We start from the raw sequence: 13705 nt of genomic DNA on the forward strand, positions 1-13705 counted from the left end.
TTGAATATCCGGCATAGCCATACTTGAATCTTGCAGATACTGATCCTGCAAAGTTTGTTTCTGATGCTGTTTTGTTAAAAAATGATGTGGAATTCCCACAACTTTAGCAAGTCTCCAGTGCTGAGCTAAATCTTTTTTCAGGTTCTTGGGAGAAACTATAAACTCGTTGCTTTTGAATCTGCAGCCTGATCTAGATCTGCAGTTTGAACCCTGCTTTTGAGGCGAGGAGGCTGAACTAGGGTCTGTTTCTGATCCCAGTCCGGCATTGGACCCACCTCTGGGAGCCTTTCCTGCCGAGTCAGCCTGTCATTCAGATCCGAGTGTGGAGACGAGAAGTGCTTGGGCCCGGGGGGCAGCTCTCCAGCTGACTCTGGGTCCAGAAATTCAACCAAATTCTCAGTCAATTCCTGGGGTGGGGCTGACCTCTGGGAGGAAGCAGAGGACCCCAGGTAATCAGAGCCCCCCGGGTCTGCCGGGGAACTAAGCCCATGGAGAGATTCCCATGGGAGATCCGAGGAGCGGGAAGACCAGGGCTCAGTCGGCCCCAGAGGGTTAGAGGTCAGCTGGAGCGGGTCCTTGACCCACTCCAGAGGCTGAGCCTCCTGGACTATTCGCCACGGGAGGAGGGGCCATAGAGCCCAGAGACTCAGCCCAGACATGAGAAGCGCTGGTTCTGTGCATTGAGCAGGAACCATTCTGGCAGCCCCTAGAGGCTGGTGTCCCTGACAAGCAGGCGCCCCGCCCCATCCTTTATGACACCTTTATTTACACTACCTTTGTTAGGATTGGGTCCAGTTCTGCTCCATGTCACCAGGGTGAGCTTATGTCACAATCCCGCCCAAGCCCCCTACCCAGCCCTGCCCCCCCTTAGCAAGGAAGGATTTGGGCTGAAGACCCGGGTGGGTCCCAGGACTCCAGCAGCCTGGTGGGGTGGGGTGGAGTCTGGTGGGGGCACTGCAGAGCTTCCCAGGGAAGTCACAGGACCTTGTCTCAGGATATTCAGAAGTGCTAGCCCAGTTCTGGCAGCCTGAACTCTTCCTCCACCAAGGTGAAATCTGAGAATACTCCTCCTTCCAGGGAGAGCAAATGACCTGCAAAATGTGTGCCAGTTAGGGTGGCAGGCAGAACGCACATTACAGTCATTTATTCCAAAATGTTGTCATTTTCGCTTAACTTTCTATATCTTTTGTTGCATGTTTGATAATTGATTCATGACCCTATTGGGTAGGGGCCACCAGGGAATAAGCAAGGACTCCAAATTTTCTGTAGGAGGGCTGTTGGGGGTGGGGAATTCAGTCTGGGAGAGAAGGCTTCAATCCGAGTGAAGAGCCCTTTGCACTAGCCTGGGTGGAGGCTGAACTGTCATCCTGCCTTGACTTAACACATCACCCTAGAAGTTACAGTGCCACCCTTCAGAGGTCTACCCTGTGTGCACACATGGAGAAGAGGCTTAGGTTGTTAAGTCAGCAGGTTAAATAAGTTCCTGAAATGTGACTATAAGCTAGAACCCAGCTGACTTCCCCTACAGCCATTCTTACCTATCTTATTACTGACTGACTGGCATAATTATCAGTATATAAACTCCAAGAAGGTGCTTCATCTTATTCCAGTGCCTAGCATAGGCATATGGTGCGTAGTGATGGTTTTAAAAATTGAAGTGGGGCCAGGCACCGTGGCTCATATCTGTAATCCCAGAACTTTGGGAGGCCGAGGTGGGTGGATCACTGAGGTCAGAAGTTTGAGACCAGCCTGACCAACATGTACTAAAAATACAAAATTAGCCAGGCACGGTAGCACATGCCTGTAATCGGTAGCACATGCCTGTAATCCCACCTACTCAGGAGACTAAGGCAGAAGAATCACTTGAACCCAGGAGGTGCAGGTTGCAGTGGGGTGAGATCATTCCATTGCACTCTAGCCTGGGTGAGAGAGTGAGACTCGTCTCAAAAAAATAAAATAAAATAAAATGGAAGGGATTCCAAGATTTGCCTCATTTAGGGATGGATCTATTGTTATAATCAGAGTTCTGAAATCAGTGCTGACTTCCTCTCACATTTCCCAGGAAGCTAGATTTCTTAAAGCTTGAAGTTTCCTTGGTGGGTTTTATTTAAATTAAAATAATTATTTTGGCTGGGCATGGTGGCTCACACCTGTAATCTCAGCACTTCGGGAGGCCGAGGTGGGTAGATCACCTGAGGTCAGGAGTTTGAGAACAGCTTGGCCAATATAGTGAAACCCCGTGTCTACTAAAAATACAAAAATTAGCTGGGCATTGTGGCAGGTGCCTGTAATCTAGCTACTCAGGAGGCTGGCACATGAATCGCTTGAACCCAGAAGTCGGAGGTTGCAGTGAGCTGACATCCAGCCACTGCACTCCAGCCTGGGTGACAGAATGAAGGTTTGTCTCAAAAAAATATATATTATTATTTTACAGGGAAATACTTCAAAACACTTTGCAACTTTGGGGTAAAAATTAAATAAAACACTCTAGCCCCAAATTTAGTTCCCACTGAAAGGAAACTTTTGCTCCTTTTAAAAAAAGCATTCCATATATAGTAAATACTGATTTAGGTGATTTCGCCATTGTGCTAACATCATAGCATTTACTTACACAAACCTAGGTGGTATAGCCTACAGCACACCTAGGCTATATGGTATGGCCTATGACCCCTAGGATACAAACCTGTAATGTACGTTACTGTACTGAATCCTGAAGTCCCCTCCTCCTTGAAGCCAACCTAAGTTTTCTAAAGAGCGCCTCTCCCCCCTCTCTGGGCTCCTGCAACCTTCTGCCTGAGCCGTTGACAGCCTTCTCTAGGTTTGGCCAGGAGGCTGGACAGGGGAGGACGGGAGTGACAGCTCAGCCCCTTCCTAGCAGAGTGATCCTGCACAAATTACTCCAGGTGTCTGACCCTTCATTTCCTCAAGCATATCACTGGGGAAAGAATGCCTAGCTCAGTACCTGGCAGAGAGTCAGCCTTGGCTAATCTCCCATAATGGAGCTGACACTCTTCAAGTCCGCGGACATCTTCCCTTAGTCATCCCTTGAAACGCTACCCGCTATTACTTCTCTGTTCCTCAGTCTCCTCCTGTGTAAGATGGGGTTGAGAATGGAGAGGTTGGGAAACTTTAATGAGCGAGCCCTTGGAGCCGTATCCAGCGCTTTCCGACGCTAAAATGACTCCTACGAGAGGGCCTGGTACACAGTAGGTGCTAAACTAATCCTCTCTGAGCTGGGCTTCGGGAAGATGCCTACGGAAGGGACCGTGGAGGCTGGGGGCTTGCCGAGAGCCAGCAGGAGGTCAGCTCCGCCTTCCCCGCGGCCGCCGCAGGAGCCCGGCAGCTGTCAGCCCGGCGGGCCTCGGCGCCAGTCCACCAGACCTGAACGTCCCAAGCCGGGACCCCAGCCTTACCGGACTGCACTACTTAACCCTGGGCGCCGCCGCCGTTGGCCGGCGGAGCTGCCAATCGCGTCGGGCGCTACCCCCACCCGGTACACCCCATCACCTACCCGCGCTCGGTGCAGTGCGTGGGGTGCTCCGCTGCTAGTTGCAGCTGCTGCTTGGCGTCCAGGGTTTCGGCTGCGGCGCGGATGAGCCGGGCCTGTGGCGAACCGCGCCTCAGAGGCGGGCTGCAACGGGAGGCAACGGGCCCGAGGCCGCGTCCATGGGCCGGCGACGTCCGGGCGCGGCTGTGCAGGCGGGCGCGGGGAGTTGTGCGCGCCGTGAGACCCGGAAGGCGCAGGAGCTTCGGCGCGTGCAGCCAGCCGCCGGGGAGGAGGCCAGGCTGGGCCTGCGGCAGGGTCGGTGAGGGACGGAGGCGACCGCGCTGAGACCGCTTTCATAAAACTCGCTCCCAAGGGAGTTCTTTTTGAACACCCAAGGTCAAAAAGAGTCGAAAGTTCAGAAAGAAAAGTTCTCTCAACAGACTGATGCTTGCCAAGAAGCCTCCGTTCTCTGCAGCAAAGAGCCTCATAAATTCCCCTTCAGAAGGGGCTTCTTCATCTTTAGGAGACAGGACTCCTCAAAAAAATCCTTTCCCAGAACTTTTTGCTCCTTCAGATGTAAAACACACCGCTGCAGGATATGACTTTGAAGAAAACATTTTTATGGAAAACAATGCTATGCCAGAAGGCACCATCTCTGAAGACACAACCTACAATAATCCTCCTGAGGCAGATTCCACTGGGACTGCGTTCAACTTAGAGCCAACTGTTATTTAAACAAACCAGTGAAACACAATGGGAATACAATGACCTGTTTCCCAAGCCCAAAAACTTCAATTACCCATTGCTCTCGTCCCCCGGTGATCAGTTTGAAATTCAGCTAAACCAGACAACAGTGTGAGAAGACATATCTCATGTTATCCGGACCTTGAAGATGGACTGCTCTGAGACCCAAGTGCAATTAGCCTGTGCTAAGCTCATCTCCAGGACAGGCCTCCTGGATGGAGGGGACCGAGTGGAAGCAATTTATAGGGTATGAGCGGCAGCACTGTAAGAGACCATGTGAGGAAGGACAGTGTTTTAACTGGAGTCCAATCCAGAGGGACTTCCTGGCAGAGAAACAAACCACAGGTCAGGTCAATGGTGGTCCCAGCTCTAGCAGGGCCCCCAACCCCTCACTAGTGCTAGTGGGCTGAACCCCTGGCTCAGGAGGAAGGGAGGTGAGGCAGGGGCAGGCCTTGGCATGGAACGAATTGGGAGCTGCTTCTTGGGAGCTGCTCAGCCTAACGCAAACATTTTTTCAACTGCTCTTTTGCCTCTTCCATTTGACTGTCCCCAGAGTCAGGCTTACCCACAAAACAGGCAACACCCACGAGAGCTCCTCACTCTGAAGGGAGCACTACACATAACTATGCATAATTGAGACCTGTCCTGCACAACATACAAGTGCACCAAATGCAGGAGCCCTACTGATCCTGCCACCCCAGGATCCACTGTTCAACTCTCCATCTCTCTCCCATTCTGCAAGTTCACCCTTAGATGGGGCCCCTTCTCTGGTTCCTCCCACCCTGAGTGTTGGCTCTGATGCTCTCACCTGAGACCGGTGCACTAAGCTGTTACTGTTGGTCCCATCTGGAGCCAAAGTTCATCCGAGACTCTCCCCCGAGCCCTTGCCACACCGGTTCTTGTAACCCACTCAAAATAACGGTTCTGTAACCAGATGGGAGATGAGCAACAGGACGAACCTGGGGTCTTAGGGTATATGTGAGTGGACGTGATAAGGAAAACATCTTTACCATCCAGCGTATACCATTGCCCAGAACTGACCGCCCAGTGGGACCCGTAGCCGAGGTCCTAAGGCCCCCAGAAGTCATCCCCAAGGTCCAGAAAGCCCCCAGTCCTAGCCCTGCTACTCCCAACCTATCCTCCACTCCTAGCTCTGCTATCACCATTCTGAACCTATTCACAGAAGCCCCCCGCCCCAGACATAGAAGGCTTGAACCTTCTAAACATGTTGTCTGCCACACACCACCTGCTCAACCAGACAAACCCAGATCTAGGAAAAGATTGCTGGCTATGCTTAAATCCACAGCCACCGTTTTACATAGGCCTAGCAGCCCAACCCGATATAGCCCCCTCAAGTACCTCATGTACTGAAAGGCAGTTCCACAGAACACCTAGGGGATCTAGAGGGAGAAGGCAGATATTTCCAGTCCCCTAACTGTGATCTCACCAGTTCCCCCTACCGACGTTTTTGCAAAAATACCCTCATTTTAAGTTACAGTCAGACAAGTTATTTCTCGGCAGGAAATCTAGAGGATGTGGAGGCAATGTTGTTACCATTCATTAAACTGCTTTTTTCAGGTTCACAAGATGGTGACAGGCCCCTGGGTATTTTGAAAAACAATATAAAGAGCCCCTCTCTTCAACCTGCACCCAACAACTCAACTTAAGAAAATAAATTGAGAAAGCTGTATTTCTCAATGTGTTAGATGCAGAAATTCAAGAACGTGTGTTAGATGCAGAAATTCAAGAAAAAATCGATGAGGTTAAACGGGAAGAAAAAACTGCCATGCTTGTACAGTCCAGGCTTTTAGGTCCCAAATTTTTGGACCAAATTAGAAACTGCCCAACCACAGGAAAACAGCCTGGCAAAGATTCAAAGTGTAGGAAAAAGCCTGCAGAGAGCAGAGTCCTCATGGGCCCAAGGAGCATCCAGAAAAGGCACTTCAAAGAGGTGGGAAAGCAGAGCATCAGGAGGGAACAGAGTGCCCAGGCATTTGTGGAAAACACTGCCAAGGGAAAAAGGCCCGGGAGTGCGGCCCCAAGGGAACTGGAACAGCCTCACCTGGTGCAGAGGCCCAAGAAGTTAGTGGGAAACACTATCTACACCAAGCCTTTGTTCACCCAAGAGCATAAGACAGGGGTCTCCTCTTTGCTGAAACCCTTCTCCATGGATGAGCCCTCCGCCTCCACCTCTGCAAAAGCCCAACCTGAGGTTAGACAGAAAACCAACCATAAATTTTAGAAAAAAATACTGCTTTCGGAGGTCCGAGCCCGTGGATGGATGGGGCCTGGTTCGGAGACCTAGTCTTTTGGGGCTTGGGCAGAGGGAGCCGTTGAAGACTATGTGATTGGGGATTAGATTGGACCAAGTGTAAACTAGAATTGAACTGCGTTTACAGTGAAACCAGTTTGAAAGGCAAGCGGGACGCATATGGAGGCAGACTAGGTGTGCGGAGGCAATTAGATTTAAGGTTTAAGAGATCTGCATCTGGAGTCAGAAAAAGGCCCAGGCCTCCATGCAGAGGGGCTTCTTCATCTTTGGGTGACATGCCTCCCCAAAAAAATCCTTTTCTAGAACTTCAGAGCATTTTATAGAAAACACTGATGTAGGAACACCAGTGCAGGAAATGCCTTTGGAGAAAACATTTTTAATGAAAACAATGCTATGCCAGAAGGCACCATCTCTGAAGGCACAACCTACAATAATCCTCCTGAGGCAGATTCCACTGGGACTGCCTTCAACTTAGAGCCAACTGTTATTTAAACAAACCAGTGAAATAAAATGGGAATACAATGACCTGGGCACTGACCTGTTTCCCAAGCCCAAAAACTTCAATTACTCATTGCTCTCGTCGCCCCGGTGATCAGTTTGAAATTCAGCTAAACCAGACAACAGTGTGAGACGACATATCTCATGTTATCCGGACCTTGAAGATGGACTGCTCTGAGACCCAAGTGTAATTAGCCTGTGCTAAGCTCATCTCCAAGACAGGCCTCCTGATGAAGCTTCTCAGTGAACGGCAAGAAGTAAAGGCATCCAAGGCAGAGTGGGATACGGACCAGTGGAAAACCAACAACTATATCAATGAGAGCACGGAAGCCCAGAGTGAACAGAAAGAGCAGAGGTCAAGTGAGGTGAGGACCACACAGAAAGGTGAGACCCGGACTTTCCCATCATTTAGCATATGTCAGGGAAGTGCCAACACAAGAGAACCTGGGACTCACAGGCCATAGCTTGTCTTGGCCATGTGACTTTGGCCAGGTGGCTCATGCTTGTAATCCCAGCACTTTGGGAGGCTAAGGTGGGTGGAACACTCGAGGTCAGGAGTTTGAGACCAGGAGTTTGGCAACATAGTGAAACCCTGTCTCCACAAAAAACGCAAAAATTAGCTAGGTGTGGTGACACATGCCTGTAGTCGCAGCTACTCAGGAGGCTAGCTAAGGTGGGAGGATCACCTGAACCCAGGGAGGTCAAGTCTACAGGGAACCGTGATCGTACCACTGTACTTCAGCCTGAGCAACAGAGTGGAATCCTGTCTCAAAAAAAATAAAAAAGAACCTGTAAGCTACTCACTTGGAATACTGGGGTTTTGAATAGTTAGCTTTCATCCTATCTCTTTGTTTTCTTAAAAAAATTGTTGTTTTTTAGCACACTAAAGTTCCAGGATATGGCTTCAACAACAAACTCATCCTGGCAGTATCTGTGACTGTAATTGTAACAATTTTAATCATCATTTTCTGTCTCATTCAGGTAAGGACAATAATTAATTCAGGTTTTCAGAATGCAATCCTGTCTTTGTGTAGATTCAGAACCCACAAACTGAAAATCAAAGCCACTTTCCCACCTACTACTACTTGACATTCTCCTTCAGTTGTTTAAGGCCGAGGTATGCTTTGTTCTTTTACTGTAATGTATATTCCAGGATTTTTAAAGGATTGTCACTTCCAGGACATTTCTGTCAATTGAAATTAAGTTAATCCCACTAGACTATTTTAAGAAATTAAGTTGATATAATGGCAAAATTTCTCCCACCCAAAACTATGTCGACAATTGAATGTACTCTGCCACTAATTTACTTCCTTGTTGTTGAAATGAAGAGAAATGTCTAATCTTCACCCTCACAGAGCTGTCATCACCCTGGAGAGGAAGGACAAGGCAAAAGAGAGGTCTCGTCTTGTAGACTTACCAGACTCACACAGTGTCTTCCTTCTCCAGTGTGTAGGGCATTGTCTAAATAGGTCCAGTTAAAGCACTACAGGGTAGCCATCTTTTAAAAAAGTAGTTGGCCACTTATTTAATTTCACAGGGGAGGGGGAATGTCTCATACTCCAGCCCTCCTGAGCCCAGGCTCTCTGTGAGATGTGTCACCATTTCTCAGACACCATATGAGACATTTCTCCTTGGATTAGGGATGCTCACTCTGCATTACATATCTAAAGCCTGTATCTGGCTACTCTGGGGCGAGTCCTGTTTATAGCGCCCATTCCCAGAGCTTGCCTCTGTTTGCCTTTTGTTCGATTACACGATGTATTACTTTTCCCAACAGGCCAGTGCTAGCATATTGGAAGAGTGAGTTAATAAGCTGGCAACCTTGACGCTATGCTGCCAATCCAACTTTATTTCCCTCACTCACCATTTCCATTATTGTGGCAGCCCTCCATTCCAGCCAGAGCAGCCCCTCACCATACCCTGGTCACACCATGCCCATTTCTACTTTTGTCTGTACCTTTGTCCATTTAAAATTCCCTTGTTTCACTCTGCCTGAGGGAATGCTATGAATCTCTCAAAAGCCATCTCAAGTTCGTCTTTCTTCTTGATACCTTCCCTGAATACTCCAGCCCTTCTGAGCCTACTCCCTTTGTGAGATTTGTCACCATTGCTTAGACACCATACGAGAGACTTCAGAGGCTGAAGTGGGAGGATTGCTTGAGCCTGGGAGGTCGAGGATGCAGTGAGCTGTGGTCATACCACTGCATTCTTGCCTGGGCAGCAGAGCAAGACCCTGTCTCAAAAATAGCCACCACCAAAACCTGTCTTGGGATTTGAATAGGATCACACTAAATTTGCAGATTAATTTGACAAGTAACATCTGTACAACATTCTAGGAACGTGACATCTCTTGTCATGTATTCATTTTTTTGAATGTCTTTCAGAAGAGTCTGTGTTCATCATATAGATCTTACACATCTTCTGTTAGATAAAAGATCTTTGTATTTTTGTTCCTAAATACTTGATACATTTTTATTGCCATTGTAAATGGGATCTTTCTTCCCATTTTTATAAATAGTTATTGGTGGTACATGGGAAAAGTATTCGAGGTAGCCATCTTTATAAAAAAATTTTTTGTATGCTGATCTCTTGATTTTGTATTTAGCCACCGTACTGAATTCTTATATTACTTCCAGTAAAATGTTAGTTGATCCTCTTAGGCTTTCTTGGCTGTCTAATATTTATCATTTCATATGCAAATAATGATAGTTTTGTCTCTTCCTTTCCAATAGTTATACTCTACTTTCTTCCCTTCCTTCCCCTCCTTCCTCCCTCCCTTCCTCCCTCCTCCACCTCCCCCTTCTTTCCTTCCCTCCTTCCTTTCTTCCTCCCTCCTTCCTCCTTCCTTCCCTCCTTCCTTTCTCCCTCCCTGCCTCCCTCCTTCCTTCCTTCCCTCTTTCCTTCCTTCCCTCCCCCTCCCTCCCTCCTTCCTTCCTTCCCTCTTTCCTTCCTTCCCTCCCCCTCCCTCCCTCCCTCCCTCCCTCCCTCTCTTCCTTCCTTCTTTCCTTCCTTTCCTGTTTTTACCCAGGCTGGAGAGCAGTCACTGTACCCTCAAAGTCTGGGGCTTAAGGGATCCTCCTGCCTCAGCTTCCTGAGTGGCTAGGACTACAGGCCAGCAGCTGATTTTAAAAATTTTTTTGTAGAGACAAGGTCTTGCTATGCTGCCCAGGCTGGTTTTCCTGCCATTTTAGAGGAAGGAATCAGGTTTCCTTTTTTTCCTACTTTTAAGAGTTTTTATTAGGAATTATCTGTTGAATTTTATCTAAAACAGTCAATAAAATATATTAAGTGCCAGCTGCATGTAAGACCCTAAGTTAGATACAGTCAGCCCTCTGTATCAGCAGGTCCACATCTTCAGACTCAACTAGATGAGGCTGAATATTTGAAAAAAAAAAAACAGCAAAATACAAATAGAAATTACAGCAGAACAACTGTCACCATTGTACAATATCTATACATTTTATTAGTGATGACTTAAAGTACATGGGGCCAGGCATGATGGTTCACACTTGTAATCCCAACACTTTGGGAAGCCAAGGTGGGAGGATCACTTGACCAGCCTGGGCAACATAGCGATACGTGGTCTTTACTAAAAATAAAGAATAGCCAGGTATCGTGGTGTGCACCTGTAGTCCCAGCTACTCAAGAGACTAAGTTAGGCAGATCACTGGAGCCCAGGAGGCTGAGGCTGCAGCGAGCTGTGATTGTGCCACTGCACTCCAGTCTGAACAACACAGGGTGATCCTGTCTCTAAATGAATAAAGTATATGGGGGATGTGTGTTGGTTATATGCAAATACTGCATCATTATATATAAGGGATTGAGTATCCACAGATTCTGGTATGGTGTGGGGGCAGTATCCTAAAACCAATCCCCTACAAGATATCAAGGATGAGTGTACTGTGGAAGAATCAAAGCACTGTAAACAGCATACAATTCCTGTCTCCAAAAAGTTCTGTCCTCAGGTGGATGAGTCTTATAATGAATAAAAGGAATAAATACAGATTTGGAGATAGTGGTGGTTGTGATGGGTAATCTTAATTGTGTTTTCTTCCAAAGCAGATATACCATCATAGAAGGGCACCAAAGGACGGTGAAGAAGAATTCCGAAGGTAAATATTAGTCTGGTGATTTTTTTTTTTTTTTTTAATCCTGCCTCAGCCTCCTGAGTAGCTGGGATTACAGGCACATACCACCATGCCCAGCTAATTTTTTGTATCTTTAGTAGAGTCAGGGTTTCACCATGTTGGCCTGGCTGGTCTCAAACTCCTGACCTCGTGATCCACCCGCCTCAGCCTCTCAAAGTGCTCGGATTACAGGTGTGAGACACCGCACCCAGCCAATCCAGCAATTTTTAAATTATAATTTAAGAAATAGAGGAAAGCTTAGAACTCTGTCCTCATTTTTTAGGGAGGAAACTACCCAAGACAGGAAGAATACTTACTTACCGTAATGCTTAGCCTGATTCCCCTGAAATTAGCTCCCCAGCCAAAGCTGAGCTGGATGGAACTAACAAGGACACATCTGATGTCCCCAGCCCTTTGCGGAGGTGGGAAGGGACAGGAAGGGGAAAGGTTTTGGTGCCTGTTCCTGCTGGTGGTGGCAGGCTAGGGATCTTCTTGGAGGCTCTGGGGTAGGGGCATGGAAGGCCACCTGGTGTTGGAGTGAGGGTGCTAGTCTCCATCAAGGCTGATGGAAGGAAGAATATGTGAGTCCTTCCTCTAAAGTGGCAGGAAACACTACTTTCTCTTTTTTCTTTTTTTCCTTTCTTTTTTCCCTGGATCCACAAACTGGGGAAACACTACTTTTTCATCTTACTGGTTTTTGGGTTCTCACTGTATTCCTTTTATACAAACCTCACAGAATTTTAACTAGGAAGGCCAAGCCAGGTGGCTCACACCTATAATCCCAGCACTTTGGGAGGCCGAGGCAGGTGGATCAATTAAGGTCGGGAGTTGGAGACTAACCTCACCAACATGATGAAACCCCATCTCTAATAAAAATACAAAATTAGCCAGGCATGCTGTCACACAGCTATAATCCCAGCTACCTGGGAGGCTGAGGCAGGAGAACCGCTTGAACCCAGAAGGTGGAGGTTGCAGTGAGCCAAGGTCACACCACTTGCACTCCAGCCTAGGCAAAAAGAGTGAAACTGGTCTCAAAAAAAAAAAAAAAAAAGGAAGAAATAGGAGAGAATTTAGACAGTAGTTTGTCCTTTGTGATAGGAAACCTGAGGACGAGAAAGGGAGAGTGTCTTGCCCCATGGTCCACAATGCACTCTGGTTTTTCTATTTTATTCACATTCAAAAGAATATGTTGTCCTTTAAGCTGATGTCACAGCTCACTCACTCACCAGCGACAGCCTGCTGTATGAAGATCTATGAGATAGACAACTTGGCTAGTTGTACTCAGGCACTTGCTTGAGGTGATTCAACTTAAAGAATAAAGCAAATACAGCATCTAGAAAAAAAAAGCGACCTCATCCTCCACCCCCCATCAAATGATGCCTTGAGACCAAGTCCGAAGGGGACTGATGTAAAATGCTTCTGCCTAGCATGGTTGTGCCATTTGTTCACTGTACAAGGGCGCTTGGGACTGAACATCCTCCCCGTGCTCCATGCTGAGCCACACACAAAGTCCCTCCAGCTATATTGTGGGGCCCTTCTGGACAGACGGGGAGAGCTTCTAAAAGTCCCACCTGCATGGAATAATTTTCAAGACCCCAGGTATGTGGTTTGCAGTGGTTCTGCTCCCTGTGATTTTGGACTGAGGTACTCATTTAGTCCTAATTAAGACCAGAGATGTACAATGTGAGAGACGTGGGAAACAGCAGCATCACTCACTGTCTTGTGCCTGTGTCTCCCCAGGGGCATTTCCAGAGGTCTACCACACAGGACATCCTCACCGAAAAGTATGATTCAGGTACATTGGAGCAGGATTCATTGCTGTGGCCAGAGAAAGCAGAAGACATGCAAAATTAATATTTCCCTTTCTATCTTCTAGGGTGGCTTTTTCTTAAGATGGCCGCTCTGGCTTAGGGATATGTACAGACGTCTCAGTGCCACACGCATGAAAAACATGACATGGCACGGAAGCTGCACGACAAGAAGTCTGCCAGTGAGGATGAGATCTTCAACAGGTACACTTGGTAAATGATGGGCCCTCACAGTTCCCATCTAAAATGAGGAGGGGGTAAATGATGGGCCCTCACAGTTCCCATCTAAAATGAGGACGGGCATAAATGATGGGCCCTCACAGTTCCCATCTAAAATGAGGAGGGGGTAAATGATGGGCCCTCACAGTTCCCATCTAAAATGAAGAGGGGGGTAAATGATGGGCCCTCACAGTTCCCATCTAAAATGAGGAGGGGACGAGAAGCTTAATTGCTCCTTTCAAGAATTAAAACCTTGCCATTGTTATTCTTATCCCAGGGACAGCAAAGCCCCAGCAGAAACTCCATCAGAGAACACCGCAACCGGAGAGTCCACTGCTGAGGGGGAGGACAGTGAGGCCCTGCTGTAGGAAGACAACACAGAGTAACCCCAGCCTACCTCAGACCTTCTGACAAATAAATACTTGCTTTTCTTACAATATATAGTTTAGACATTTGAATGTGTAGTTAAATATTTATGCAGAAATAACAAGGGCCATCAGAAAGAAAAACAGTACTGAAGCCAGTGGCCCATGCATCCACCAGAGGCAGG

At 47.7% G+C, this 13705-nt stretch overlaps 2 protein-coding genes and 1 pseudogene across 5 annotated transcripts in view; 2 read left to right on the forward strand and 1 right to left on the reverse strand.

Moving 5' to 3' along the window:
* LOC108590065 (leucine-rich repeat-containing protein 37A3-like) overlaps positions 1-3815 on the reverse strand; it is a 27145-nt gene extending 23330 nt beyond the window's left edge. Inside the window, 3 exon segments of the mRNA XM_078373382.1 lie at positions 1-170; positions 173-1091; positions 3512-3815. Coding sequence (XP_078229508.1) covers positions 1-170; positions 173-695 — 693 coding nt within the window. The 5' untranslated portion in view covers positions 696-1091; positions 3512-3815.
* LOC144582813 (uncharacterized) lies at positions 3667-6536 on the forward strand (annotated as a pseudogene).
* Positions 6537-6546: 10 nt separating this feature from the next.
* Positions 6547-13592, forward strand: LOC100392926 (leucine-rich repeat-containing protein 37A). 4 transcript variants are annotated; one of them, XR_013535634.1, is made up of 5 exons: positions 6547-7385; positions 7881-7982; positions 11061-11113; positions 12869-13149; positions 13433-13592. XR_013535634.1 is itself a non-coding variant. In XM_078373395.1 (5 exons), exons 1-4 carry the CDS (start codon positions 7232-7234, stop codon positions 13002-13004), a joined length of 426 nt encoding a protein of 141 aa, XP_078229521.1. In that variant the 5' UTR covers positions 6547-7231; the 3' UTR covers positions 13005-13149; positions 13433-13592. The 4 variants fall into 4 exon arrangements, 1 of the variants encoding a protein (XP_078229521.1); XR_013535635.1 differs by having other exon boundaries at positions 11064-11113; XM_078373395.1 differs by having other exon boundaries at positions 6547-7366.
* The last annotated feature ends 113 nt before the right edge of the window (positions 13593-13705 follow it).

This window comes from Callithrix jacchus, chromosome 5 (genome assembly GCF_049354715.1).
Source record: "Callithrix jacchus isolate 240 chromosome 5, calJac240_pri, whole genome shotgun sequence".
NCBI classification, from domain to species: Eukaryota; Metazoa; Chordata; class Mammalia; order Primates; family Cebidae; genus Callithrix; species Callithrix jacchus.

Excerpts from the sequence above, each read along its gene's own strand:
- LOC100392926 (XM_078373395.1), top strand. The coding sequence starts at position 7,232 with ATGAAGCTTCTCAGTGAACGGCAAGAAGTAAAGGCATCCAAGGCAGAG. Across the intron at positions 7,983-11,060 it reads TCATTTTCTGTCTCATTCAG|CAGATATACCATCATAGAAG; the intron begins GTAAGGACAATA and ends TTTCTTCCAAAG. Across the intron at positions 11,114-12,868 it reads GGTGAAGAAGAATTCCGAAG|GGGCATTTCCAGAGGTCTAC; the intron begins GTAAATATTAGT and ends GTGTCTCCCCAG.